Source organism: Macaca fascicularis, chromosome X, assembly GCF_037993035.2.
Source record: "Macaca fascicularis isolate 582-1 chromosome X, T2T-MFA8v1.1".
In the NCBI taxonomy this organism is placed as follows: domain Eukaryota; kingdom Metazoa; phylum Chordata; class Mammalia; order Primates; family Cercopithecidae; genus Macaca; species Macaca fascicularis.
The window spans coordinates 113,741,608-113,767,914 of NC_088395.1; the positions used below are offsets into that span (position 1 = coordinate 113,741,608).

Genomic DNA, 26,307 nt, shown 5'->3' on the forward strand with positions numbered 1-26,307 from the left:
TGTGAACACAGGGACATGGTGTCATGAATAATTTCAGACTAATTTATATTTGTCTTTGTTCAACTTTAGATTCACCCAAAGTAGAGAATGGCATAATTTTTATAGCCGGAAGGGACTTAGGATCATTTAGTCTATCCTTGACATTTTGCAAAAGAAGGAGCCAAGACCCAGAGAGATTAAACGACTTAAAATTCTAATACTTTCTCAGCTATAACACACTGTATCTTTATAATTAAAAAATGGTAATGTGTATGTAGATAAAGAACTGTCTGTATATAATTGAACAAAGAGCTTACTAAAGAATAATCACCACTTATATATATGTCATTCATCTTCACCTACCCGATCCTGGCCTCACTCCTAATTATATTTAACTGATAGAAAGCACAATGGGAGATCCCTCTTACTATTACTGCCACAGAGTGGGAATGGGAAAACGAGGACTCCATTTAGCTGCTGAGACAACAGGGAAAAGTACAGGAAATAAACTCTGATCAGAGTATAGAGAAAGAAAAAAAAAAAAAAACCAATTCTTTCTTACTGCCAAATTAATTCACAGCACCTTAACTCTAACTGGAGCCTCAGCTGTAATTCCACGGATACAATACATTTATTATGAGCTAAGTAGTATTCTATGGGGGCAGGTATAAACCTAATAACCATATTTCACCAAGTTTCTATAGAAAAATGTAAAGTCTCAAACAGTCAGCCTAACAAATGTTAAAATACAATCTAATCATAAATTAAGGATTGCCTGGTTGTGTTTAACAGACACAAGCATACCTACTAACACTTACATGAGTATGTAAACAAATATGTAAAAAGAAGAATGAACTGGCTAATAAGTGAACAGAAAAATAAATACAGGTACATACTTAGTTATGTGAAGAATAAGGGAGAAAACCATGACAGCTTAGGGAAGAGTAATATTTTCACCTTCCTGGGAATAACCACAAAAAGCTCACAACCTTTTCTGCCTCTAAATGTTTCCTGCTCCACTAACCACACCCAAGGGGCTTCATATCTCTAGAGGCAAGAAGAAACACTATAGAAGATGGATGAAAGGGACTAGCTTAAAGGAACCACAGAATGCTAATTTCTTTTTCGAGACAGGATCTCACTCTGTCACCCAGGCTAGAGCACAGTGGTGCAAGCATAGCACCTCAGCCTCCAGAGTAAGTAGGACTGTAGGTGTGTACCACCATGCCCAGATAGATTTTTTCATTTTTTATAGAGGCAGAGTCTCACTATGTTGCCCAGGCTGGTCTCAAACTCTTGGCCTAAAGCAATTATCTTGCCTCGGCCTCCCAAAGTGCTCGGGTTTTAGGCATGAGCCACCATACCTGGCTGAATGCTAATTTCATACTAAATCTTGGTTGTCTAAGTACACAAAGCAGTAAACACACCGGATCAGTAGTGTCAGCAGAACTTTCAAATGTATTCAGGTGATTAACACCATCCTTGAGATCTTGGGCCATTTGTTTCAGCTGAGCATCTATACACTCTGCTAATCTGTAACTGAAAAGGCAAGTAAAATAAAGGGATTAACAAAAAGTGTTTTCTCCACTACCTATTCTTGTTGACATATAAACATGACACTGCTAATTGGATTTGCCCTAATTCCCCTATCTTTTCAGTGGAGTTCAATTATGACCACTGATATATTTTCATGGATGCAGCATTTGTGAACTTATTATTACCATATTCTAAAAAGACTCCAAATGAGAAGGCTTTTATCTACTTTGCCATTTTTATCATCACCTATTTATCCTCCAGGTGAATACCCTGGGGATCTGTAGAGCAAATGAATCCTTTAAGGTGTCAAAATACACCTACAGGACATTTACATACAAAAGAGAAGTTATTTAGGGTTTGGCAATATTCAATAAATGCTGAGATGTCTTCAATGATCTTGAATACACAAATTTGCAAAATAAAACCTCATATAAATATACTCCATCAGGCAAAAAAGATGTTTTGAGAAATGAGCTTCATGATAATCAAAGATAGACAAATCTGCTAAGTTCACTAGTTGCCTAAATTCTCAAGATTTCCACACAAACTACACACACACGACCCAGTCAATAAATATGTTTATAAGAATTAAAGTGGCCAGAGGATTTTTCAACCTTAATGTGTATAAAGATTTAAAGAGTCAATTAGATTTGTAGGTAACAACTATCTACTGCCTTTCTATGGCATAGTACTTATGCCATAGAATTGGTTGCCTAGATTGTTGAAGATTCTGGTAAATATTTCATCACAATATAAATCTGGGCCGGGTGTGGTGGCTCATGCCTGTAATCCCAGCACTTTGGGAGGCCGAGGAGAGTGGATTATGAAGTCAGGAGTTCGAGACCAGCCTGGCCAACATGGTGAAACCCCGTCTCTACTAAAAATACCAAAAATTAGCTGGGTGTGGTGGCACGTGCCTGTAATCCCAGCTACTCAGGAGGCTGAGGCAGAAGAATCGCTTGAACCCAGGAGGCAGAGGTTGCAGTGAGCCGAGATCGTGCCACTGCACTCCAGCCTGGGCGACAGAGCAAGACTTCATCTTGAATATATATCTGACTACAAAAGAGCAACTGGAAAGGAACTAATGTCATGAAGATTTCTTCAAACTATAGTTAGGATCTTATGGCCAAAAATGTAACTCTATATGTTTCAAAAAAATGATAGAATGCATAGAAAGCAATACAAAGAAAAGAAAAATTCACAAAGGTTGAAATACAAAAGCAGAAACTGGTTTAGGTTAATACAGATTAGTTGTACTTACCACATTTAATGCTCCTACAAAAAAGTTAACTTGCAAGCATGTTAAAAATAGGCCCAGTCTTAACTCATAATAAGTTATTGATAAAATGTGTCCAATTTAGTCTCAGTCTAGATTATGTTGTTCATTCATACAAATTCTAATACTTAATAAATTGACAGACTACCAAACCTCAGTTCCAGAGAAATAAAGTTACTTCGGAAACATTGGCACTGTACTGACAGAAGGTAAAGACTGAAGAGTTCACAAATAAAATATAGCCCTCCTAATACACTGACAAAATCACTCCATTTTTGAAAGCTATACAGTTTGCCTCCAGATTAACAAATTGCCTTTAAAATAGCAAATGATTTATCACTAAAGCAATTGCATGAACATTAGTTTTAGCAGAATCAACATAAAGAGGATACCACAAATATCCCACAATACCATGACACCACACACATAAAATTTGTACTTCTAATTTAAGAACAAATTTGACAAATACAAAACCTTTACAGTGAACATGCATAAGGTTGACAGTAATAACAATAAACAAAATGCTATAAAACAAAATTGCCAGAATGATTTCCTCATTTACAAGCATCCAGAAAAGATAAGCAGAAAACAGTCAAACAAATTGATAAATGTCAACTACAAAAGCTTGTCCCTTTCTACCGATTTGTATTCTTTGCCTTCCAATTCGACTTTTCCCCTCTGTTCCTGGAATGCTCTCGTAATATGTAAGTCCTGCCCCATTCTTCAATCTTTATCCAGTTACTTACGTCTTCACACGCTCCTCATCTGCATCCTGCAGATAATGAAGTCCACTCTGGTTGCTCGTAGCCTCCTCTAAATAAGTCAACAGAAATTCTAGTTCCTGCTGCTCTGACAGGATAAAATCCAATTCTTGTTCCAACCTGAATAAAGTAAGTTAATAAAAGGGCTGATGAAAGGAATTTGGAGTGACAAAAAGAAAAGAGTTAACAAACTACAGAGGGAAAAAAAACACTGAATAAAAAGATAGGTCTTTAATCTTTCAACCAAGGAAATCTAAGGTTCTACCTTTTCTGATCCAGTTTCACTTTGTTCACTTCTCCATGTAAAATACTAATCTATAAAGAGAAATATGAATACAACAATATAAGTATTTGAATTTATATAACAATTTTAGAGCAATATTAATTTTCTCAAATATACTTCAAATATGAAAGATTTCCTTTTATTCAGGGTACTTATTACCTAAGGAATATATTTTGAACTGCTCACCAATATTGGAATAGAGAATTAACCACAGGGCTGGGTATGGTGGCTCATGCCTATAATCCCAGCACTTTGTGAGGCTAAGGCAAGAAGATCACTTGAGCCTAGGAGTTTGAGATCAGACTGGGCAATGCAGTGAGACCCTATCTCTACTGAAAAAACACACACATCATTAGCTGGGGGTGCTGGTGTGCCCCTGTGGTCCCAGCTACTTAGGAGGCTGAGGTAGGAGGATTGCTTGAGCCAGGGAGATTGAGGCTGCAGTGAGCTGTGATTGCACCACTGTGTTCCAGCCTAGGTGATACAGCAAGACCCTGTCTCAACAAACAAAAACATAAACAAAACAACAACAACAAAGAAAACCACAAAACACAGGTCTATGTTCTTATGTTCATCGTAAATACTTGCACAATATAGGTAGATTAATGAAAACATCTTCTTACCATCTCACCATTCTCAATCAATGTACGGTCCCAAGCATTGACCTGAGTGGCCTGGAGAAGAAAGTACTTCTCTTGATCTTCCAGCTCAAGGTTCCACTCATTTATAAGACCCTCCAGGTGACCATATGTCATCACAGGAGTTGCTACTACACTAAAACATAAAAGCATGCAGGATGATCCAATAATCATACTTTAAAAAGTGTGATCAGATTTTAAAAATGAACTCAGGAGGACTCTGAGAAGAAAACAGCATGTAAGGAGTTTCCCGTACCTGCACCCCAAGAAAACAAACATAACTGGTAAAGATGATTTAAAAAAACAACCCCTCAAAGTCACTTGAAATTATCCTAGAGGAATATAGTAAATAAAGATTTATTAAGAAACCTACTAAATCACAGCAAGAATAGCTAAAGTCTGTGCCATAATCTGCTCTTTCTCTTCCCCTCATCCCAGCTCAGCATGACAGAAGCTCCTTTCTGGGTAGGCATAGCTAAGGAGATAGGATTCTCTCTCCCCCAGCTCTTAGTCAAAGTGACCCATTCCCTGTCTGAGAAGTATCCACAAGAGAGTGGGCATTCCCCACTGGGCAGAACCATGTAGAACTCTGATTCCCCTGCCAAGTGGTATCAAAAAAGGCTCAGTAACTAGCTAATCTTTGATCCCTTGGCCAGCAGAGCCAGTCAATGCTGATTCCTCTGCTGGGGCAGTGTCAGCAGGGCTCAGTGGGAAGGTAATCATCAATTTCCTAAGTGGAAGACACAGGCACAATTCCAGTTCCTCCACCAGGGTTCTTTCTGTGGGATCCAATGACAAGTTGAACCTAAATTCCTACCCAGTAGCAACAAGGCTCAATGAGGCAGAAGAGGCAGGGTTTAGTCACCATTAGGCTTCACCTCTTGCCTCTGGTGTCAGAGAGACCCAGTGGGGAGCTGAATCTCTATACCCACCCAGCATCATTACAACTGAACAAGGTAATTCAAGTTAGGACCTGTAGGGATCCCACTTCCTACCATCCATGGGGTCAGCAATGCCCAATGAGAAGCTTGACCTCCACATCCACTGGCAAAGCCAGACTAAATGAGGTAGGGCAAAGAATGCCTAGTCAGTACTTTGTCCCCCTTCTCCCATGAGCCTGTGTCAGCTGGGCCCAGTAGAGAGCTAAGCCTTCATACCAACCAAGGAGGCTGAATGAAGTGATATGAAACAGAGTAGTTGACATCATGCTTCTTCCCTCCCCTTGTGTCAGTGGGGCCAACAGGAAGCTTAAATTCTGCCTCCACCTGCAGCAACTAAGCAGTGTGAGTCAGTCCTCCACTTCCCCTTGATCTGGGGGCTCCAGGGCCCAGCTGGGAACTGAGCTTACATCTCCACTTACTGGCAATAAAGTGGTAGCATGCAATGTTCGCCTTTCATGAGCAATGAGTCAATGAGGCTAAGCGGGAAGCAGAGTTTCCAAACCACCCATCTGCCTTGAGACAGCGTGTGAATAAGTGCTCCACTTTTGCTGGAGTGGTGTAGGTAAGGTCCAGTGGGAAGTTGAACATACAAACACACCCATCCCTTGTACTACATGTCAATAAAGAGATGCTTGATGAAAAAAAAAAAAGATGAAAATAGGACCTAGACTTTCCTAACATAATAGACAGAATGTCCAAGATAAAATTTTAAAAATTACCCATCATATCAAAACCCAGAAAACCCACTACTTGAAAGAGAAAAGACAACAGATGCCAACACTGAGAGGTATCAGATATTGGAATTATCTGAAAAGAATTTTAAAGTAACCATCAAAAAAAGGCTCAAACAAGCCATTTCAAATTTTCTTAAAACAAATGAAAAAATAGAAAATCTCAGCAAATAAATAGAAATTATGAAAAACAACCAAATGAAAGATATAGAACTGAAATGTAAAATAACTGAAATAACAAGCTCACCTAAGGAGTTTGATAAGAGAATGCAGTCAACAGAGGATAGAAGAAGAAAACTTGATGACAGACAAATAGAATTTACAGAAAAACAAAGAAAAACTTTGCAGAAACAAATGAAAAAAGTCTCAAGGACTTGGAGGACAATAATAAAAGAAGTAACATTTGTATGATAAGAGTTCCAGAAAGAGAGGAAAGAGAGAATGGGACTGAAAAACATATTAAAAAAAAAAAAAAGATTGAAAACTCTCAAAGTTTGTCAAAAGATATAAACCCACAGATTCAAGAAGCTGGACAAACTCCAAACAGAATAACTCAAATCCACACTAAGACACAAAATAATTAAACTTCTGAAAACTAAAGACAAAGAAAAAAAATCTTGAAAGCAACCAGAAAGAAAGAAATGCATTACTTAAAAAGGAATATCAGTTTAGATGACAGTAGATTTCTCATCTAAAACCAAGCACTGAATGAAAAAAAAGTGTCAACAATGACTTCTGTATCTGGTGAAAATGTCCTTCAGAAATGAAGGGGGAGATAAAGATATTCTCACACAAAGTCAAATCAAGATAATTTGTTGCTAGCAAACCTACCCTTGAAGATTAAACAGAAAGGAAATGAAAACAGAAGACTTGGAACATCATATATAGCAGCGATCCCCAACCTTTTAGGCACCAGGAACTGGTTTTGTGGAAGACACTTTTTCCACAGACGGTGGGAGGGGCCTGCAGGAGGATCATCAGGCGTTAGATTCTCATCAGGAGTGTACAACCTAGATCCCTTGCATGTGCAGTTTACTATAGGGTTCACGCTCCTATGAGAATCTAATGTCTGATCTGACAGGAGGTGGAGCTCAGGCAGTAATTAATGCATGCTCACCTGCTGCTCGCCTCTTGTTGTGTGGTCCGGTTCCTAACATGCTACAGATCAGTACTGGTCTTTGACCCAGGGGTTGAGGACCCCTGATATAAAGGAAGGAATATCAAAATTGGTATAGACAAGGGTAAATATACTATTCTACTTCTCGTTTCTTAAATCATTTGATGGCTGAACTAAAAATTATAACCCCATGTGATGTGATATTCAATGTACACAGAAGAAATGGCTGAGACAACCATACTTAAAAGCTAAGAAGGGTAAAAGGAATTAAATGAAATTAAGGTTTCTGTATTTCACCCACACAGTGTAGTGGTATGACTACACTGTTGTAAGTAATGCATGTATCTGGAATACCTAGAGCAACCAGTAATAAAACTATACAAAATAATGTACTTAAAAACACTATTAACAGAACAAGATGAAACCCCCCAAAAATATTCAAACAACCGACGGCAGAGTAAAAAAAGGAAAGAGAAGAACAAAAATCAGAAGCAACAAATAAAATGGCAGATTTAAGCTCTAACATATGAATAGTTACCTTAAATATAAATGTGCTAAGCATACCAATAAAATACAGAGACTGGAAGAGTGAATAAAAAATGATCCAACAATATACTGTTTATAAGAAATTCACTTCAAATACAAGGATATATTAATACACAGTTTGAAAGTAAAAGAATGGAAAGAATGCAAGCTTCATTTTTTAAAAAGAAATGGCTATATTAATATCAAATAAAGTGGACTACAGAGCAAAGAAAATTACTAGAACCAAAGAGAGACATTACATAGTGATAAAGGAATCAAGGCATCAGGAAGGCTAACAATCCTACATGTGTAGGCGACCAAACAAGAAAGCCTCAAAATACATGAAATAAAAACTGATAGAGCTAAATGGAGAAATAGAGAAGTCCACAATTAAAGGCGGAGATTTCAAAAAGCCACTCTCCACAACTGAAAGAACTACTAGACAGAAAGACTCCAATAATACAGAATCTGAAATTACAGTGAAGCAACAGAATCTAATTTACATATATAGAACATTCCACCCTACAGCAGAAAACACAATTTTCAAATGTCCATGGAACATTCATCAAGACAGACTGTATACTCACCCACAAAACAAACCTAAATAAATATAAAAGAACTAAAATCATACAAAGCATATTCTAATACCACAATGGGATCAAAGTAGCGATAAATACAGAAAAAACAACAAGAAAATCTCCAAACACTTGGAAATTAAACAACACACTTCTAAATGATAAATTAGTAAAAGAGGGATTCACAAAGGAAATTTAATAAGTATATAGAGCTGAATGAAATCACAATATAACATAATATGTAGGTCACAGTTAAGGAAGTGTTGAGTGGGGTATTTATAGCACTAAATGTGTATGTTAAAAAATAGGAAAAGTCTCAAATCAATAGTCTGAGTTCACACCTCAACAAACTAGAAAAAGAGCAAAATGAACGCAGTACAATCAGAAGGAAGGAAATAATAGAGTAGATATCAGTGAAATTGAAAACATGAAAAGAATAGAGAATAATTAATTAAACAAAAGCTGGCTCTTTGGGAAGAGATCGATAAAATTGATAAAAGAAAGACACAAACCACTAATATCAGAAATGAAACAGGAATATCCCTACAACCATTAAAAGGACAATAATGAAATACTATGAACAACTTTATACTCACAAATTTAACAACATAAAAAATGGGCCAACTCTTTAAAAACCACACATTCATCAAAGATTAACTAGATAACCTGAATAGTTCTAGAACCACTAAAGAAATTGATTTGTAATTTAAAAGCCCCTTTAGCCTAAAAGCCCCTTTAGTCGAGCATGGTGGTTCACGCCTGTAATCCCAGCACTTTGGGAGGCCGAGGCGGGCAGATCACTTGAGGTCAGGAGTTCGAGACCAGCCTGGCCAACATGGTGAAACCCGTCTCTACTAAAAATACAAAGATTAGCTGGATGTGGTGGCAGGAGCTTGTAATCCCAGCTACTCAGGAGGCCTCGGCTGAGGCAGGAGAATCACTTGAACCTGGGAGGTGGAGGATGCAGTGAGCTAAGATCTTGACACTGCACTCTAGCCTGGGCATCACAGTGAGACTTTGTCTCAGAAAATAATAATAAGAAGTAAATAAATACCCCTATTTACATTATTTCTTTTAGAAAACAGAAAACAGAATACTTTTAAGATCATTTTATAGAGCCAATATTACCCTGATATCAAAACTAGAGACATAAAAGAAGAAGAAAACTACAGACTAATATCTCTCATGAACTTAGATACAACAGCCCTCAAACAAAATACCAGGAAACCAAATTTTTAAAAATGTATCAAAAAATTATACACCATGATCAAGTGGGATTTATTTAACATATGCAGGGCTGGTTGAACATCTGAAAATCAATCAGTGTAATCTACCACTTCACCAAGATAAAGAAACAGAATCTTAAAAGACTATCAACTGAGGCTGAAAAAGCATTTGACACAAATTGATTTTTGACAAAAGTGCAAAAGCAATTTGGGGGGAAGATAGTCTTTCAATAAATGATGTTAGAAAAACTCGACATCCACAGACAAAAAAAAATTAATCTTGACCTAAACCTCACACCTTATATAAAAATTGACTCAAAATGGATCACAAGCTTAAATGTAAAATGTGAAACTATAAAACTTTTAGAAAAACACAGAAGAAAATCTTTGGGATCTAGGGCTAAGAAAAGATTTCTTATAATTGACACTAAAAGCACAATTCATTAAAAGAAAATGTGATAAATTGTAACTCATTAATTAAAGGTTTTGATACAACAAAAGGACCCTGTTAAGAGGATAAAAAGCCAAGTTACACAGTTAAAGAATATACTTATAAGCCACATATCTGACAAAAGACTGGCATATAGAGTACATAACAAACTCTCAAAACCAAACAGTAAAAAAATCAAATAATCCAAATAGAAAATGGACAAAAGATATGAACACACATTTCACCAAAGAGGCTCTACTGATGGCAATAAACATGTGAGAAGACTTTCAACATCATTAGTCATCAGGGAAATGCAAATTAAAACCATAATGAGATATCACTTCACATCTGTCAGAAGGGCTAAAATAAAAAATAGTGACAACACCAAATTCTGGCAAGAATGCAGACAATCTGGATCACCCATACATTGCTAGTAGGCATGTAAAATGGCACAGTACCCTGGAAAAGAATTTGACAGTTTCTTAAAAAACAAAACAAACAAACAAAAAACATGTAACCACCATACCACCCAACAACAGCACTCCTAGGCATTTATCCCAGAGAAATACTTATATTCATAATAAACATGTACACCAATGTTCACACCAGCTTTTTTCATAATATCAAAAAAACTGGAAACAGCCTGTATGTCCATCAACAGGTGAATGGTTAAACAAACCATGGTGCATCCAAAATACCATGGAATACTACTCAGAAATAAAAAAGAACGAACTATTGATGCTCATGACAACTTGGGTGGATCACAAGGAATTATGCTGAATAAAAAATCCAATTCCCAAAGGTCACATATATATGACTCTATCTACACAACACTCTTGAAATGTCAAGATTATAGAAATAGAGAACATTAATTGTTGCTCAGGGTCAAGGAAAGGAGGGGAGTGGGTGTGGCTATATAAGGGCAACAGGAGGAATCCTTATAGTGATAAAACTGTTCTGAATTTTGACTATAGCAATATCAATATCTTGGTTGTGATATTATACTATATTACTGTTAAGATGTTATCACTGGAGGAAATGATATAAAGACCATACAGAATGTTGTGTATTATTTCTTACATATACATGTGACTCTACAATTATCTCAAAATAAAAAGCTTAACTTAGAAAACGAACAAATACTAGAGAGAAACATCATACAGGCTCCAGAGCCTGTATATCCAGAGTTTGACTGCCTGAATTTTAATCCTGGATCAACCATTAACAAGTATGCAACTATGAGCAGATTATAAAATCTCTGTATGCTCTCGTTTTCTCACCTACAAAATGGGAATGAAAATACTGCCTACCTCATAGGGTTACTGTGAGGATAAATGACATGATGCTTGTAATGCATTGTCATCTTGCCAAACATACAGTAATTACACAATAAGTGGTAGCTATTATTCGTAATAGTAATGATTCTATTATAATGATATTCAGAAGGCAAAGGTGTGCTGTTAGTTATTCAACTTCCTAAGCTACAAAAATCTTTCTCTTAACTGTTCCCTCAACTCAATCATTTAGCTAACTTTCAAATATTATTCTAAAGTTATCCAAGCAAATGTCTTGTACATGATAAATAAAATGAAACACATGCAAGTTTTTAAATAAATAGGCTTACCTAACAGTTGAAGTATAAGGTACAAGGTTTTCAAACCCTCTTGATGACAGTTGGTTTTGGTTCACAGTAAAGCCACTGGTGATTGTGGTAGTAGTGTTGGTGGTGAAAGTGGTGGTGGTAGTCGTTGAAGTTGTAACTGGAAAATAAAGTGTATAATGTTAGTAAGAAATGAGAAATTGTTTCATTTAAGCCTTTATCGTTCAGATTTAAAATTATGGAGGCATTTTTAAAAATACAAATTTGAACCCAAAGATGCAGATTTGAATTCAACACTGTTGTAATATGAAATAATAAATGGCAGGCCAGGTACCTGGATTAACTTTCCAGCTGAAAACTAAAAATCCTGGATAAATTCATAGAAAAATAAAACTTCTAACCAGCCCAATAACCATGAAAGAAATCAAATCAGTCTTCAAAATTCTTCTCATAAAGAAAACTCCAGTCCCAGATGTCACTGCTGGTTAAGTTTTATGAAACTTTCAAGAAAAGAATAATTGCAATTTACAAAAGATCTCTGTACATCTATATCTTTGCATACTTACATGACTGTATCTGTGTAATTAATTCCTAGAAATAAAATTTCTAGATCAAAGTGTCAGCATGCTCTAAATTTTAACATAACTTGCCAAATTGCCCTATCTAAACGTTTGATTTTGCCAGTTTATGTCCCTATCAATAGGAAAGAGTGCCTATTTCTTTATACCACAGTCAATACTAGGCATGCATTTTTGCAAACCCTAGTCAAAAGCCTCTCAAAGCTTTATCTACAGCCCAGACTCTCTCTTATGTGTCTTTTTCTGTTACACCCCTATTAGAATGTCCTGCTCTCTATAGATAAAATCCTAAGTATCCTTCATGGCTTGACTCAAATTCTTTGTTCCCCATATTTATCACCTACTTCTCTCCTACTCATAGTTTCCTTTGGTTTTCTAAATTTCTGCAGCACTTTTGGGTCTTATTACACACTGAGCACTTAATGAACAATGCACAGAAAATTGTGGCTGCTAGGGAACTGGGAAGGTTTTATTTTCTTCTTTTTGGTCTCGGTATTTTCAAATGTTCTTACAACTAGTAAATGTTGCTTCTGTAACAAGGAATCTGTTATGAAAATATAATGTACATGATTGTTTGTTTTATGTTAGCTTTGCTTTCCAAATTAGCAATAGTTTCAGATTAATGGCCACACCAGATAAATTCATAAACCATGGTGCCTGCTACAACCACTGACTACTCTGGCGGAGGCTGACCTGAGGGAACATTCCTGCTGAGGGAACAAGCTCAAATACCCATTCTTTGTTCCAGATAACTGTCCTTTTTGTTCCTGGTTCACAGTTGACTGGGCAGGATGGCCAACTGAAGGATGGGAAGCCATCCAATGTACTACTAGCAGCCTACCTGAGGGTCTGGCACAAAAAGCTCTAGCGAAACAGGATTAATATGAGTCAGAATTTCATTTCCAAAAATTTAGCAATATGGAAAAAATCTGACTCTAGGCAGATACCGGGAAATATTTCCAAAAGTATAGAAGGAATCCAACTATAGGCAGAGAGACTTGATAGGACTGACAGAAGAAAGAGATGAAGTAGAAGTAAGGGACCATGAGCAAGTCACAATTAAAGATAAGGTAAAGCAGGAAGGCAGAGAAAGAGGTAAGGAGACCAATGAGAAATTTAAAAAAAGAAAAAAGTAGACAAAGGGAGAATAACTGAATTATGCCTATGCAATATTTGATTTGGCAGGTCCCTAAAGGTGCCCTAAGAATAATCTTAAGTTCCAATTTCCTTAAAGTAACAGTGTCATGGCAATGACTTTACTTGAATTCCACGAGACTCCATTTCCTTTTTGGCCACAAAGGTTCTCATGATAATTCCCCATTCTTTATGTTAGCCCTTGTGAGGGTGAAATGTGCATCACAGAGGTAGACCATGCCCAATCACAAAGAAGCCCAGGAGTCACTATGGTTAGAACAGTGGAGAGATTACAGATTGGATCTTGCGTGATATTCTTTACAACCATAAGTCATCATTTTATTCATCTGAGAACAAAAATCTTATCTGAAAGGAAAACCTTCCTCAGAAATGCTAAAAATTAATGATAATGCCAATAGACTCCCTTTATTGATTAATTCACCCAAACACTGAGTAACTACTGCATTCAAGACAGAAATAATTTTTTTTTAAATGAGCCCTTCTTGTAAAGGAGAATATCTTCACCCAAAGATGGTTTTCTAATAAAGTAATCTGTATTTCCTAACATCGATAGGTATTCAAAGATGTATAATTGGCTAGGCAGGGTGGCTCACACCTGTAATCCCAGCACTTTGGGAGGCTGAAGCAGGTATATCACTGGAGGTCAGGAGTTTGAGACGAGCCTGGCCAACATGGTGAAACCCCATCTCTACTAAAAATACAAAAATCAGCCAGATGTGGTGCACACCTGTAATCCCAGCTACTCAGGAGGCTAAGTGAGCAACAGAGCGAGATTCTGCCTCCAAAAAAAAAAAAAAAGAAAAAAAGAAAAAAAAAAGATGTATACTTAAGAGGAAACAGCAAATTCTAAGAATGTGTATACACACACACACACACACACACACACACAGAGTATGGTACCATTTTTATAAAACAAATTTAATGTATGTCTGTATATGCTTAGAAAAAAAGTCTAGAAAGATAAACTGTTCTCTCTAGAGGGAGTGATATGTATATATGCATGTATGTATTGTTTTTACCTATAAGCAGCACAAACATGAAGGAATCCTGAGTCATTTTAAAATGGTATGATTATTTTAACTTCTTTTTTTTGTTTGTTTTTGAGATGGAGTCTCGCTCTGTCACCCAGGCTGGAGTGCAGTGGCACGATCTTGGCTCACTGCAACCTCCACCACCCAGGTTCAAGCAATTCTCCTGCCTCAGCCTCCCGAGTAGCTGGGACTACAGGCACGTGCCACCACACCCGGCTAATTTTTTCTTATTTTTAGTAGAGATGGGGTTTCACTGTGTTAGCCAGGATGGTCTTGATCTCCTGACCTCGTGATCTGCCCACCTCAGCCTCTCAAAGTGCTGGGATTACAGGCGTGAGCCACCACACCCGGCCTATTTTAACTTTTTATACAGTTTTATTTTTGTTATCTTTCATGCTATTTTTAAAGGCATAAATTAACTCTGGCATAGTCAAATAATATTTCAATTAATACCTAGTAAAGGAATGGGTTTGGAAGTTGTATCACAGTCTGATTTTGCAAATTACAACTTTAGTCTTAACCAGTTAATACAGTCAATACTACATTATCTGTGTAGTAAAGCGGAAGTATGGTTCTAAAAATAATACAAAAAACTACATACCAAATTTGAACTCACATTTAAATAAATCTCATTCTGATAGTCTTAAAAATCATTGCATAAAATAGTGAAAATAGTCTTTAAAATATTCTACTATCCAGTTTTCCTATCCTGTCCCTGATCAACAACTATACATCTTATTCCATGCCGGAAATGGACATCATCACCTTCCCAGACTATAAAAAGCAAACTTCTCTTAAAATTTGGTGATTATACCTAGGGCAGAGAGTAATCCCAAGTGGCTGTAAATCTGCAGATACAAACGCTTGAAAGCTGTTCTGCAAGACTGGTTAGTGAGATGAAGAATCTGAATGAGTAAATACACTTGAAGAGAAAGAAAGGTAAGTAGGGAAAAAGAACACCCCAAATTGGGGCTGTCAGGTTGAGACATACCTAATGGGGAGAAGGGTAAGTGCGTTAGGTCCTGGTGGGTGAAATGATGTGTATTAGTCTGTTCTCACGCTGCTAATAAAGACATACTCGAGACTGGATAGTTTATAAAGGAAAGAGGTTTAATTGACTCACAGTTCCACATGGCTGAGGAGGCCTCACAATCATGACAGAAGGTGAATGAGGAGCAAAGTCACGCCTTACATGGTGGCAGGCAAGAGAGCTTGTGTAAGGGAACTCCCTTTTATAAAACCATCATATCTTGTGAGATTTATTCACTATCACAAGAACAGCATGAGAAAGACCCGTCCTCCTGATTCAGTTACCTCTCACCAAGTCCCTCCCACAACACGTGGGAATTATGGGAGCTACAATTCAAGATGAGATTTGTGTGAGGACACAGCCAAATCATATCATGGTGCTAAGGGATGGGCTAGTGGCAGAAGTAGTATTTGTACGAAGGAATTTGAGACTTATATAGATAAGGGCTGGATATGACAGCATCATCAAAGAGGCTGCCCATTCATATTTCAGTGATTCAACCCATAACTAAAAGAACCAGGTTTTATTTTGTCATTGTTTTATGGGGAAATAATGTGTTACATTTTTTGCGAATATAGTAACTTGCAACGTTCTTATGACACACCCTTCACAAGTCTCATACATTGGCCAGTTAGCCTGCTAAACAGTAGAAACTCATAAGGTCATGTAAAAGAATAAATAAAGAGATGAGGCCAGGTGTGGTGCCTCATGCCTACAAGTTGAGCACTTTGGGAGGCCAAGGTGGGAGGAAGCTTGAGCCCAGAAGTTTGAGACCAGCCTGGACAATGTAGTGAGACCCCATCTCTACTAAAAAAAAAAAAAAATCAGCCAGGCATGGTGGTGCACACCTGTAGTTCCAGATATTCAGGAGGCTGAGGTGGGAGGATCACTTGAACCCAGGAGTTTGAGACCAGCCTGGACAATATAGTAAGACCTCATCTCTACTAAAAAAAAAAAAAAAAAAAAAAAAAAATTAGTTGGTCATGGTGGTGCATGCCTGCAGTCCCAGGTACTCAGAAGGCTGAGGTGGGAGGATCACATAAATCCAGGAGATTAGGCTGCAGTCAGCTATAATCACGCCACTGCACTCTAACCTGGGTGACAAAGTGAGACTATATCTTAAAAAAAAAAGAGAGGGATGATATACATGTTTGTTTAGGAATAATTATTTTAAGCTTAAAAGGGATTGACTTTTAGTTTAAGCCAGATTAAAAAAGAGTCATTTCATCCCTAAGTAAACTTTTTAAAGTAAAAACAAATAAGACTGCTCCAAAATGGAGTATAACTTAAAAGACAGGTTTAGGTAGAAGACCCCTTATTACCCAGCTCACAATAGCTATGGGGCAATGGATAACCAAGTCTTCTTCCACCTACAACCTAACTAGCTCCTAACTGGCAGAAACAAATTTAGAATAGGTCTAGAGAAACTCCTGTAATCAACTTTAGAAGAGGGTCAACTTTAATAGAGGTCAAAACTTAAATTAACTTTTAGAGAAAAAAAGAAAACTTTATCAATCTCAACCAGCTAAATACTGTGATCAAGAACAAAAATTCTTAAGTTTGATGGTTGGCAAGAATTTGGCAGCTGTTTTGCCTGTAGTCATCTCAAAGAAGTAACATCATTGATATCAATTGTCTCATTCTACTCTTTGGCAATCATCTACATAAACATATTAGTGTACCTTTTGGATCCTCTGATGAGATGGTCAAAACCACTTAGCCCTAAAAGCCATAGAACTTACTTACTGCTTGTTATAAAGCACATTTCCAGTGAGAGCCCCAAGACATCCTGATACTTCTAAAATTTTATTAACTACAGTAGGAGCTGCTCCACCTGCTCCAGGGAATTTTAATGCAAATCCCAAGGTTATAATATTAAATGTTCTAGCCGAAGTTGTTGGAGCACCAACAGCAGAGAACAACATAATATTAACTATTACCCTTTAAATCAAAAACAGTGAGAAATTTATATAGTCTTTTTCATCTGAAGAGTCCTTTAGAAACTTTTGGTTAAACTTCAAAATACCATGGTCAATCCATTTATATGAAATGTCCAGAAAAGGCAAATCTATGGAGATGGAAAACAGATTAGTGGTTGTCTGTGGCTGAGGGATCTTATTAGAATGATGTAAATGCTCTAAAACTAAATACAGTGATGGTTACACAATTTGATAAACTTACTAAAATTTCTGGATTGCATACTTAAAGTAAGTTAATTTTATGATGTATAAGTTATAATTCATTAAAGTTAATTAAAAGATATTGTGGTCCCAATATATTTTCATTTTGTAGACAAGGACATCAGAGGGAGATAAGTGGGGGAACCTGTCAAAGGTCAGAGAGCAAGTTTTGACTGAACAATAATTTTAACTCCAAACCCTGGACATGGTCATATTCATGAAATCTATCATAGTTGAGAAGGATACTGCTTACATATATCAAAATGGTTCCAGAATCATAGTCATGTTTCAAAATTGAAGTCTAAGTGGTAGAAAATATAAGTCACGTGGTAACCAATCTTAACTAATGCCTAACTATGCCAATAGCACAAGAGGATGGTGATGGTTAATTGAGCATTATTCATGCTCAATTAAGCATCAAACATTTTCTGGCTAGTTTTATTCCCAGGAATGGAGACAATCTTACTGTCATAGAGCTGGGGAGGGGGGCTATTACAGCTAGGATACAACAAAATTTAATGATGAACATTATGATATTGTGAAGAAGAAACTTTGAAAGAAGTCAGTTTATAGAGACCTGTAAGAAAAAATTGCCTAAGACCTACAACTTTCTTTCTTTCTTTCTTTCTTTCTTTCTTTCTTTCTTTCTTTCTTTCTTTCTTTCTTTCTTTCTTTCTTTCTTTCTTTTTTTCTTTCTTTTTTCTTTCTCTTTCTTTCTCTCTCTCTCTCCCTCCCTCCCTCTCTCTCTTTCTTTCTTCCTTTCTTTCCTTTTTTTTGGTTTGACAGGGTCTTACTATGTCACCCAGGCTGGAGTGCAATGGTGCAATCTTGGCTCACTGCAGCCTTGACCTCCTGGGCTCAAGCAGTCCTCCCACCTCAGCCTCCCCAGTAGCCGGGACTACAGGCACGCACCACTATGTCTGGCAAATTTTTGTATTTTTTGTAGAGATAGGGTTTCGCCATGTTGCCCAGGCTGGTCTCAAACGCCTGGGCTCGAGCAATCCACCTGCCATGGCCTCCCAAAATGCTGGGATTACAGGCATGAGCCACTGAGCCTGGCCTGAATTCAATATTTCCAACATTTGCTATTACTATACTAATGGAAAATGTGTAACAAAGAAGTTGAGGTTACAAGATAATGTCTCACATCTCAGCTCAAAGCATCCAGATAGATGGTCCTCTTCAAGAGGAGAGGTCACAAGGCATCACACAATGTCAATTAGAACCCCAAAACTACAGCTGGCCCTTTGTCATGTTCCACTTCTGATAGGTAAAATGTAAGGACCACAAACCAGGTCGGTATGGAAAAACACACTATAGGAAGGCTCCAACATTTATTTCCCATTTTATCTTAGTCACATGGATAAGGACTTCTTCCCTTCAGAAATACTTGGCAAAACTCCCACTCTCCCTACTGTTAATAGCTTCAAGAAGTTGTTTCAAAGCATCACAATATTAATGAATTATATGCTTAAAGTTAGCATTTTAAGCTATAATAACCATGTTAACATAAAAAAAATTCACAGCTAAAGCCATGAGAATTAGGTTCTTAAGCAAAGCTACTATTGATATCAGCAATTATAAATGGGTTCAAGAATAATGATAATTTCTGAGACACAGGAGATCTGTAGCATATACTGGCAAATTGAGTAAGGTGGCCTCATGAGAAATTACAGTATTTTCTTTGGAATTAGTAACTTACATGAGAGCCCAATAGCAGCAGTGGAGGTCAAAGCATTTGATATTGAGGTAAACTGCATGGTGCTTGAACTAGTGGTGGTGGCAACAGCAGCTGCTGGAGCCAAACCTAAAAATCAAAGTAACAAACGGAAAAATATGTCACTAAAAATAATTTTTAAAAGTAAAACACCATTATAACAAGGTTCATCAATATGAAGAAATAAAAACAAAGCAAGGAAAAGCAGGTATCCTGAAACCTAATCAATAAGACAGAGTAAAAGCTTGATTAAAAAAACAGTTCATTGGTACTACTTTAGTATAGTCAGTCTTCTAGCACCATCATAACAAAGAAATTCTACTTTACTGAAAAAGAAGTCCTAAGAGGGGGGATCCACTTCCAGAACTGCAGCATAAAAAGTCCCATGAACCTGTTCCAAGTAAATCCATAACCAGCAAAACGTTCCAGCAAAAAGTTGTTTTTTTTTCTTTAAATTGGAAATGGCTAGAAATTGTTCTAAGAGCCCATAGCAAATGAAGAAACATTTATTCAAGAAAATCTGCTAAAACTCAGTAATCTAACAGTGACAGTCTATGGCATATGAGCCACAAAGCACTCCTTTCCTTTCACCATCCCCTTGTCTACCTTGACAGAAGCTACTCCCCAGGGAGGGGTAGCCAAAACTGGACTCCCTCTGCCCCCAGCTCCCAATCAAGGAATAGAGTATCCCAATGGGAGAGACAAAGCATTTCTTATCACTTCCAACACAGAGTTGAAGGGGTGAAATTCCTGTTGAGTATAGCCAAGAGTTCAAGGGCTCCCTTCCTTTACTCACAGGGTGGAGACTCAACCCCAAGCAGAGAAGGCTGAGAATACTGAGGCCCCAATCACCCTCACCCTGATTATCCCAGCCCAGTTCACTTGCAGGGTTAAGGTCCACACCTGAAGAGGTAAGCAGGAAGACCAGTGGCTACTGTCACTGCCCAGTACCCAAAGCACTGGCTGAACGATTCTGCCCAGGGATAAAGACCATTCATAAGAACAGAGAGCTCCCAAGCCATCCCCAAAAGAACCGACTTTATTGAAACAGAGTGTGAGGACATTCAAGTCCAAAACCTTACTCTAAAAAATGGAGATTTGGGAGGTAAACAATTAAGAGGAGGCAGGGAGCTTTATGAGAAAAATAAGTTAGGGTGTAAGTCGGCTAGTTTATCAGCGATAACCAGGGGAAAAGAAAGCTGAAAAGGGCTGTCCTGAAATCAGAAGAGTTAAGTACTGATGTACACTACAACATGAATGAATCTTGAAAACATTATGCTAAATGTAAGAAGCCAGACCAAACAAACAAACAAACAAAAAGCTTCATATTGTGAAATTCTATTTATATGAAATGTCCAGAATAGGCAAATTCATAGACAGAAAGTATATTAATGATTCCCAGGGGCTGGGAGGAGTAGGTAATGGGGAGTGACTGCTAATGGGTATAGGGTTTTTTGTGGGAGGGCGATGAGAATGTTCTCAAATTACATAGTGGTGATAGTTGTACACTATGTGACTATATTAAAAACCACTGAATTGTATACTTAAAAATGGTGAATTTTAAGATATGTGAATTATACCTCAATTATGCTATTATTAAAAAAAACACATTATCATCTCAATAGAAGCAGTAAAAGCATTTGATAAAATCCAATACCCTTTCATGGCACAAACACTCAACAAATTAGGAAGAGAAGGGAGCTTCCTAAACAGGATAAAGGGCACTAATGAATAAGCTATAGTAACATCACACTTAATGGAGAAAGACTAAATACTTTCCCACTACCATCAGAAACAAAACAAGGATGTCTGCTCTAACCACTTCGATTCAACAATACATTGAAAATTCTAGCCAGGACAATAGGCAGGAAAAAGAAATAAAACGCATGTGGATTGAAAAGAAAGAAGTAAAACTATCTCTATTCATAGATGACATGATCGTGAACACAGAAAATTCTAAGAAATAAAAAATCTACTAGAACAATAAACAAGTTCTGTAAGGTTGCAGGATACAAGATTAATATACAAAAATAAATTACATTTCTATATTATAACAATGAACAATACAAAATGAAAGAAAGTAAGAATATAATTCCATTTATGATTGCTCACAAAGAAATACTCAAGGACAATTTTTAAATTACATAATGTACACAAAAATATGAAACATCATTTGAAGAAATTAAAGATGTTCTAAATAAATAAAAAGATATCATGTTTACGGATCAAAAGACTTACTATTGTTAATATGGTGTGAGAGACAGAAAACTGGTCCCCAAAGATGGCCTAATACCCAGAACCTGTGAACATATTGCCTTACTTGATAAAAGGGACTTTACAGATGAGATTAAGGTTAAATACCTTGAGATATCCTGAATTATCCAAGTGAGAAAATTTAATGACCCCAATCCTTTAAAGTAGAGAACCTTTCCAGGATGTGGTCAGAGGTAGATGTGACTACAAGAGAATGGTCAGAAAGACACAAAATTGCTGATACAAATGGCCAAGAAAGCACATGAAAACATGCTCACTATCCTTAGTCATTAGGGAATTGCAAATCAAAGCCACAATGAGATACTGCATTATACCCATTAGGATGGCTATAATCAAAAAGATAGATCAAGTGTTGATGAGGACGTGGAGAAATTGGAATTTTTTTACACTGCTGTTGGAAATGTAAAATGCTGTACCTTTTTGGAAAACTGGCATTTCCTCAAAGGGCTAACATAGTGTTACCGTATGACCCAGCAATTCTACTCTTAGGGATATATATATATATATGCTAAAAAGAGATGAAACATATATTCACACAAAAACATATATGTGAATATTCATGGCAGTATTATTCAAAACAGACAAGAGGTAGAAACCCAAATGCCTATTAACTGATGAATAGATGAATAAAATACAGCGTATCCATGCAATAGAATTGTACTTGCCGTAAAAGAAAAAGTAGTAATACATGCTACCACATGAATGAGTTTTGAAAGCATGCTAAGTGAAAGAAGCTAGTCACAAAAGACCGAATAATATATTATTCCATTTATTAAAAATATATGATTCCATTACAGAGACAAAATGTAGATTAGTGGTTGCCAAGGACTGGGGAAAAGGAGGAATGGGCAATGACTGCTAATGGGTAGAGAGTTTATTTTGGGGATGATGAAAATATTCTAATATGGCCTGTTGTAATGGTGGCTGCATAGCTCTGTGAATCACTGAACTGTACATTTTAAACGGGTGAACTGTACAGTACGTAAAGAATAAATGAAGGTCTGGAATAAATTTTCAGAAAACAGATTACCTGCCTCTTTAAAAAGAAAACTATAAGAATAAATTAATGCATAACAACACAAATAAGATTAATGAGTTACTTGAAAGCAAATTTCATATCTTTTCATCCCCACTACAGATCAATGCACATGGCACATAATAGTAATCGTTCAATAAGTGTTTCTGCTGAATTGAACCAACTTTTTCTAGACTCTAACACACAATTACAGATATTCTGTTTCACCTTTAAAAGGAAAAGGTGCTTAATAAGTAACTGTACTTGCATCTATTATTGCCTGCATTCAACTGTCATGGTGACAAATGATGTAAGATTCTGCTATCCAAAACATCTAGGTCCTCTGGGGGTGAAAGAGACAGAAAGGAGATATGGGGAAGGAATTGGAAACTTTACCACATACAAAAACTACTTAAAATTTATACAGCGCAATACTCCTATGTTTCATTTAGGAGAAGAATCATATGTATACTTTAGAGAAATAACCAATTGTACTTTGGGAGGCCAAGTCGGGAGGATAGAGGTCAAGAGATAGAGACCATCCTGGCCAACATGGTGAAACCCCGTCTCTACTAAAAATAAAAAATAAATTAGCGGGGTGTAGTGGTGCACGCCTGTAGTCCCAGCTACTCAGGAGGCCGAGGCAGGAGAATCACTTGAACCCAGGAGGCGGAGGTTGCACTGAGCCAAGATTGCGCCACTGCACTCCAGCCTGGCGACAAAGCAAGACTCCATCTAAAAAAAAAAAAAAAAAAAAAAAAGGAAGAAAGAAATAACCAATTGTATAGCGAAGGCATTTATATTTACAATTCATTACCTATCTGAGAGGTTGAATTTTTTTATTATTATTATTATTATACTTTAAGTTCTAGGGTACATATGCATAACGTGCAGGTTTGTTACATATGTGTACTTGTGCCATGTTGGCATGCTGCACCCATCAACTCATCAGCACCCATCAACTCATCAGCACCCATCAACTCGTCATTTACATCAGGTATAACTCCCAATGCAATCCCTCCCGCCTCCCCCCTCCCCATGATAGGCTCCAGTGTATGATGTTCCCCTTCCCGATACCCAAAGGATTATAAATCATGCTGCTATAAAGACACATGCACACGTATGTTCATTGCGGCACTATTCACAATAGCAAAGACTTGGAATCAACCCAAATGTCCATCAGTGACAGACTGGATTAAGAAAATGTGGCACATATACACCATGGAATACTATGCAGCCATAAAAAAGGATGAGTTTGTGTCCTTTGTAGGGACATGGATGCAGCTGGAAACCATCATTCTCAGCAAACTATCGCAAGAACAGAAAACCAAACACCGAATGTTCTCACTCACAGGTGGGAACTGAACAATGAGGTTGAATTTTGAATATGGGTTTCATCGGTACTTCAATTTTTTTCATTTGAAATTGCCTATTCATGTCACCTGCCCATTTTCACATCAAAGAATACTGTCTTATTACTGATATTTTCAAATTTTATTTTAAAATTTCATAGATATATTGCATAATAGTGCATAATAGTGGGGGTTGGGCTTCTAGTATACCCATCAGCCAAATAGTGAACACAGTACCCAATAGATAATTTTTCAACCTTTACCCCCACCCCCAACTCTCTCTCTTTGGAGTCCCTAGTGTTTATTATTTTCATCTTAACGTCCATGTGTACCTACTGTTTAGCTCCCACTTATACATGAGAACATGTGATATTTGATTGTCTTTTTCTGAGTTACTTCACTTAGTTAGGCCTCTGGCTCCATCCAGGATATCGCAAAGGATATGATTTCATTCTTTTTACGGCCGCATAGTCCAATCAACCACTTATGGACATTTAGGTTGATTTCATGACTTTGCCATTGTGAACAGTGCTGCAATAAACATGTAAGTGCAGATGTCTTTTTTATATACTGGTTTCTTTTCCTTTGTGTAGATATCCAGCAGTGGAATTGCTAAATCAAAAGGTGGTTCTATTTTTAATTATCTGAGAAATCTCCATATTGTTTTCCATAGAAATTGAGACAATTTACATTCCTACCAACGCTATTACTGATTTTTAATAAAAGTGTATATCAAGGCTATTTATTTTGTCATATGTTGCAATAATTCCTCTACCCCAGTTTGTCATTCAGTTTTTATTTTATTTTTATGTAGTCAAATCTTTCCAACAGTTTTTTTCTGGTCTATGTCTCCATATAATAGTCTGTGTCTTCATATCATGTTTAAAAAGACTTTTCTCTTAAACATATGAAAAGGTGCTCAACCTAATTTTTAAGAGAAAATTGCAAATTATAACTACATTGAGAATAATTTCATTTAACAAATGACAATAAGTCAAAAACTAAACACACTCTGTTAAGGACACTATAAAGAAGCAGGCAGCCTCACAGGTTCCAAATGGGGGAATAAATTGGTACAACTATGGGAAACAAGTGGTCAATGTTTTAAAAATTACAAATGCATCTATCTTTTGAAACAGCCATACTTTTTCTGGAAATTTAGCCCCCAAAATATACTTGCATACCTGTAAAATGACACGTAAAATGATACCAATTGCATCACTGTTTGCATTAGTAAAGGATTATGTAAACAACCCAAATGGCCATCAGCAAGGGACTGGATATATAAATTATAGCACATCCAGAGCATGGAATACTATGATCCTATAAAAAATACTGAGGAAAAACATACTGAGGAAGCTCTCTATGTACTGACTAATGTGAAGACATTCCAAATGTATAAAATAAGCGTATAAAGTTTTTAAGTTTAAAAAGCAAGGTACAGAATAGTGTATAGAGTATACTATTTATATCAAAAAAGGCAGAGGACTAAGAATACGTATTTTTATTTCTCAACAAACTCATGAAGAAGCTCTGGAAAGACATATACAATTACAGTGGTTAACTGAGTATGGGAAGGGGGCAGGGGTAATAAAGATGCAGATGGGGAATAATATACCTATTTGTGCTATTTATAGTTTTATTTTTGAACCATTTGACTATATTATTTTAAACTCCTATAGAAATGCTTATCTCAACTCCAGAAATATTATTTACATATTTTCATATTCACCTGTGCTTTAAAAAAAATTTATGGTTTCGCTTTTTTTTTTTTTTTTTTTTTTTTTTTGAGGCGGAGTCTCGCTTTGTCACCCAGCTGGAGTGGTGCAGTGGCACGATCTCGGCTCACTGCAACCTCCGCCTCCTGGGTTCAAGTGATTCTCCTGCCTCAGCCTCCCTAGTAGCTGGGACTACAGGCATGCACCACAATGCCCAGCTTTTTTTTTTTTTTTTTTTTTTTGTAGTGACGGGGTTTCACCATGTTGGCCAGGCTGGTCTTGAACTCCTGACCTCAAGTCATCCACCCACCATGCCCTCCCAAAATGCTGGGATTACAGGCATGAGCCATGAGCCTGGCTATGGTTTTACTTTCTACCTTACCCCCAATAACTGGTTAGCCAGCTACTGCAATTCATTTATTCACTACTGTATTCTCTATCTCACAAATTTGAAATGTCACCTTCACAAGCACAGGTTTGTTTCTGTATGGTACTATAAAATATTTCACTGATTTTTCTTTCTATCCCTGTTCCATAGCACTAGAATTATTTTTTATGTTACATAATATTTTAAATTTACAGGAAAAGAATAAATTTATAATAATTTTCACATGTTTTCTTGCAAGTTCTCATTACTTT

General features: G+C 36.8%; 1 protein-coding gene across 5 annotated transcripts in view; it reads right to left on the bottom strand.

The window, feature by feature from the left end:
- The window catches only part of NUP62CL (nucleoporin 62 C-terminal like), a 67,970-nt gene that overhangs the window by 28,032 nt on the left and 13,631 nt on the right, over positions 1-26,307 (bottom strand). For 2 of the 5 annotated variants that reach the window (XM_065538168.2, XM_045384106.3), the window contains exons 2-7: positions 19,295-19,399; positions 11,643-11,778; positions 4,459-4,609; positions 3,818-3,867; positions 3,538-3,672; positions 1,407-1,518 (exon numbers count right to left, since the gene is read on the bottom strand). In XM_065538168.2, the coding sequence (XP_065394240.1) occupies positions 1,407-1,518; positions 3,538-3,672; positions 3,818-3,867; positions 4,459-4,609; positions 11,643-11,778; positions 19,295-19,352 (642 nt within the window). In that variant the 5' untranslated portion in view covers positions 19,353-19,399. The remainder of the gene's footprint in view (positions 1-1,406; positions 1,519-3,537; positions 3,673-3,817; positions 3,868-4,458; positions 4,610-11,642; positions 11,779-19,294; positions 19,400-26,307) is intronic. The other 3 variants (XM_045384108.3, XM_045384107.3, XM_065538169.2) reach the window with 2 other exon arrangements.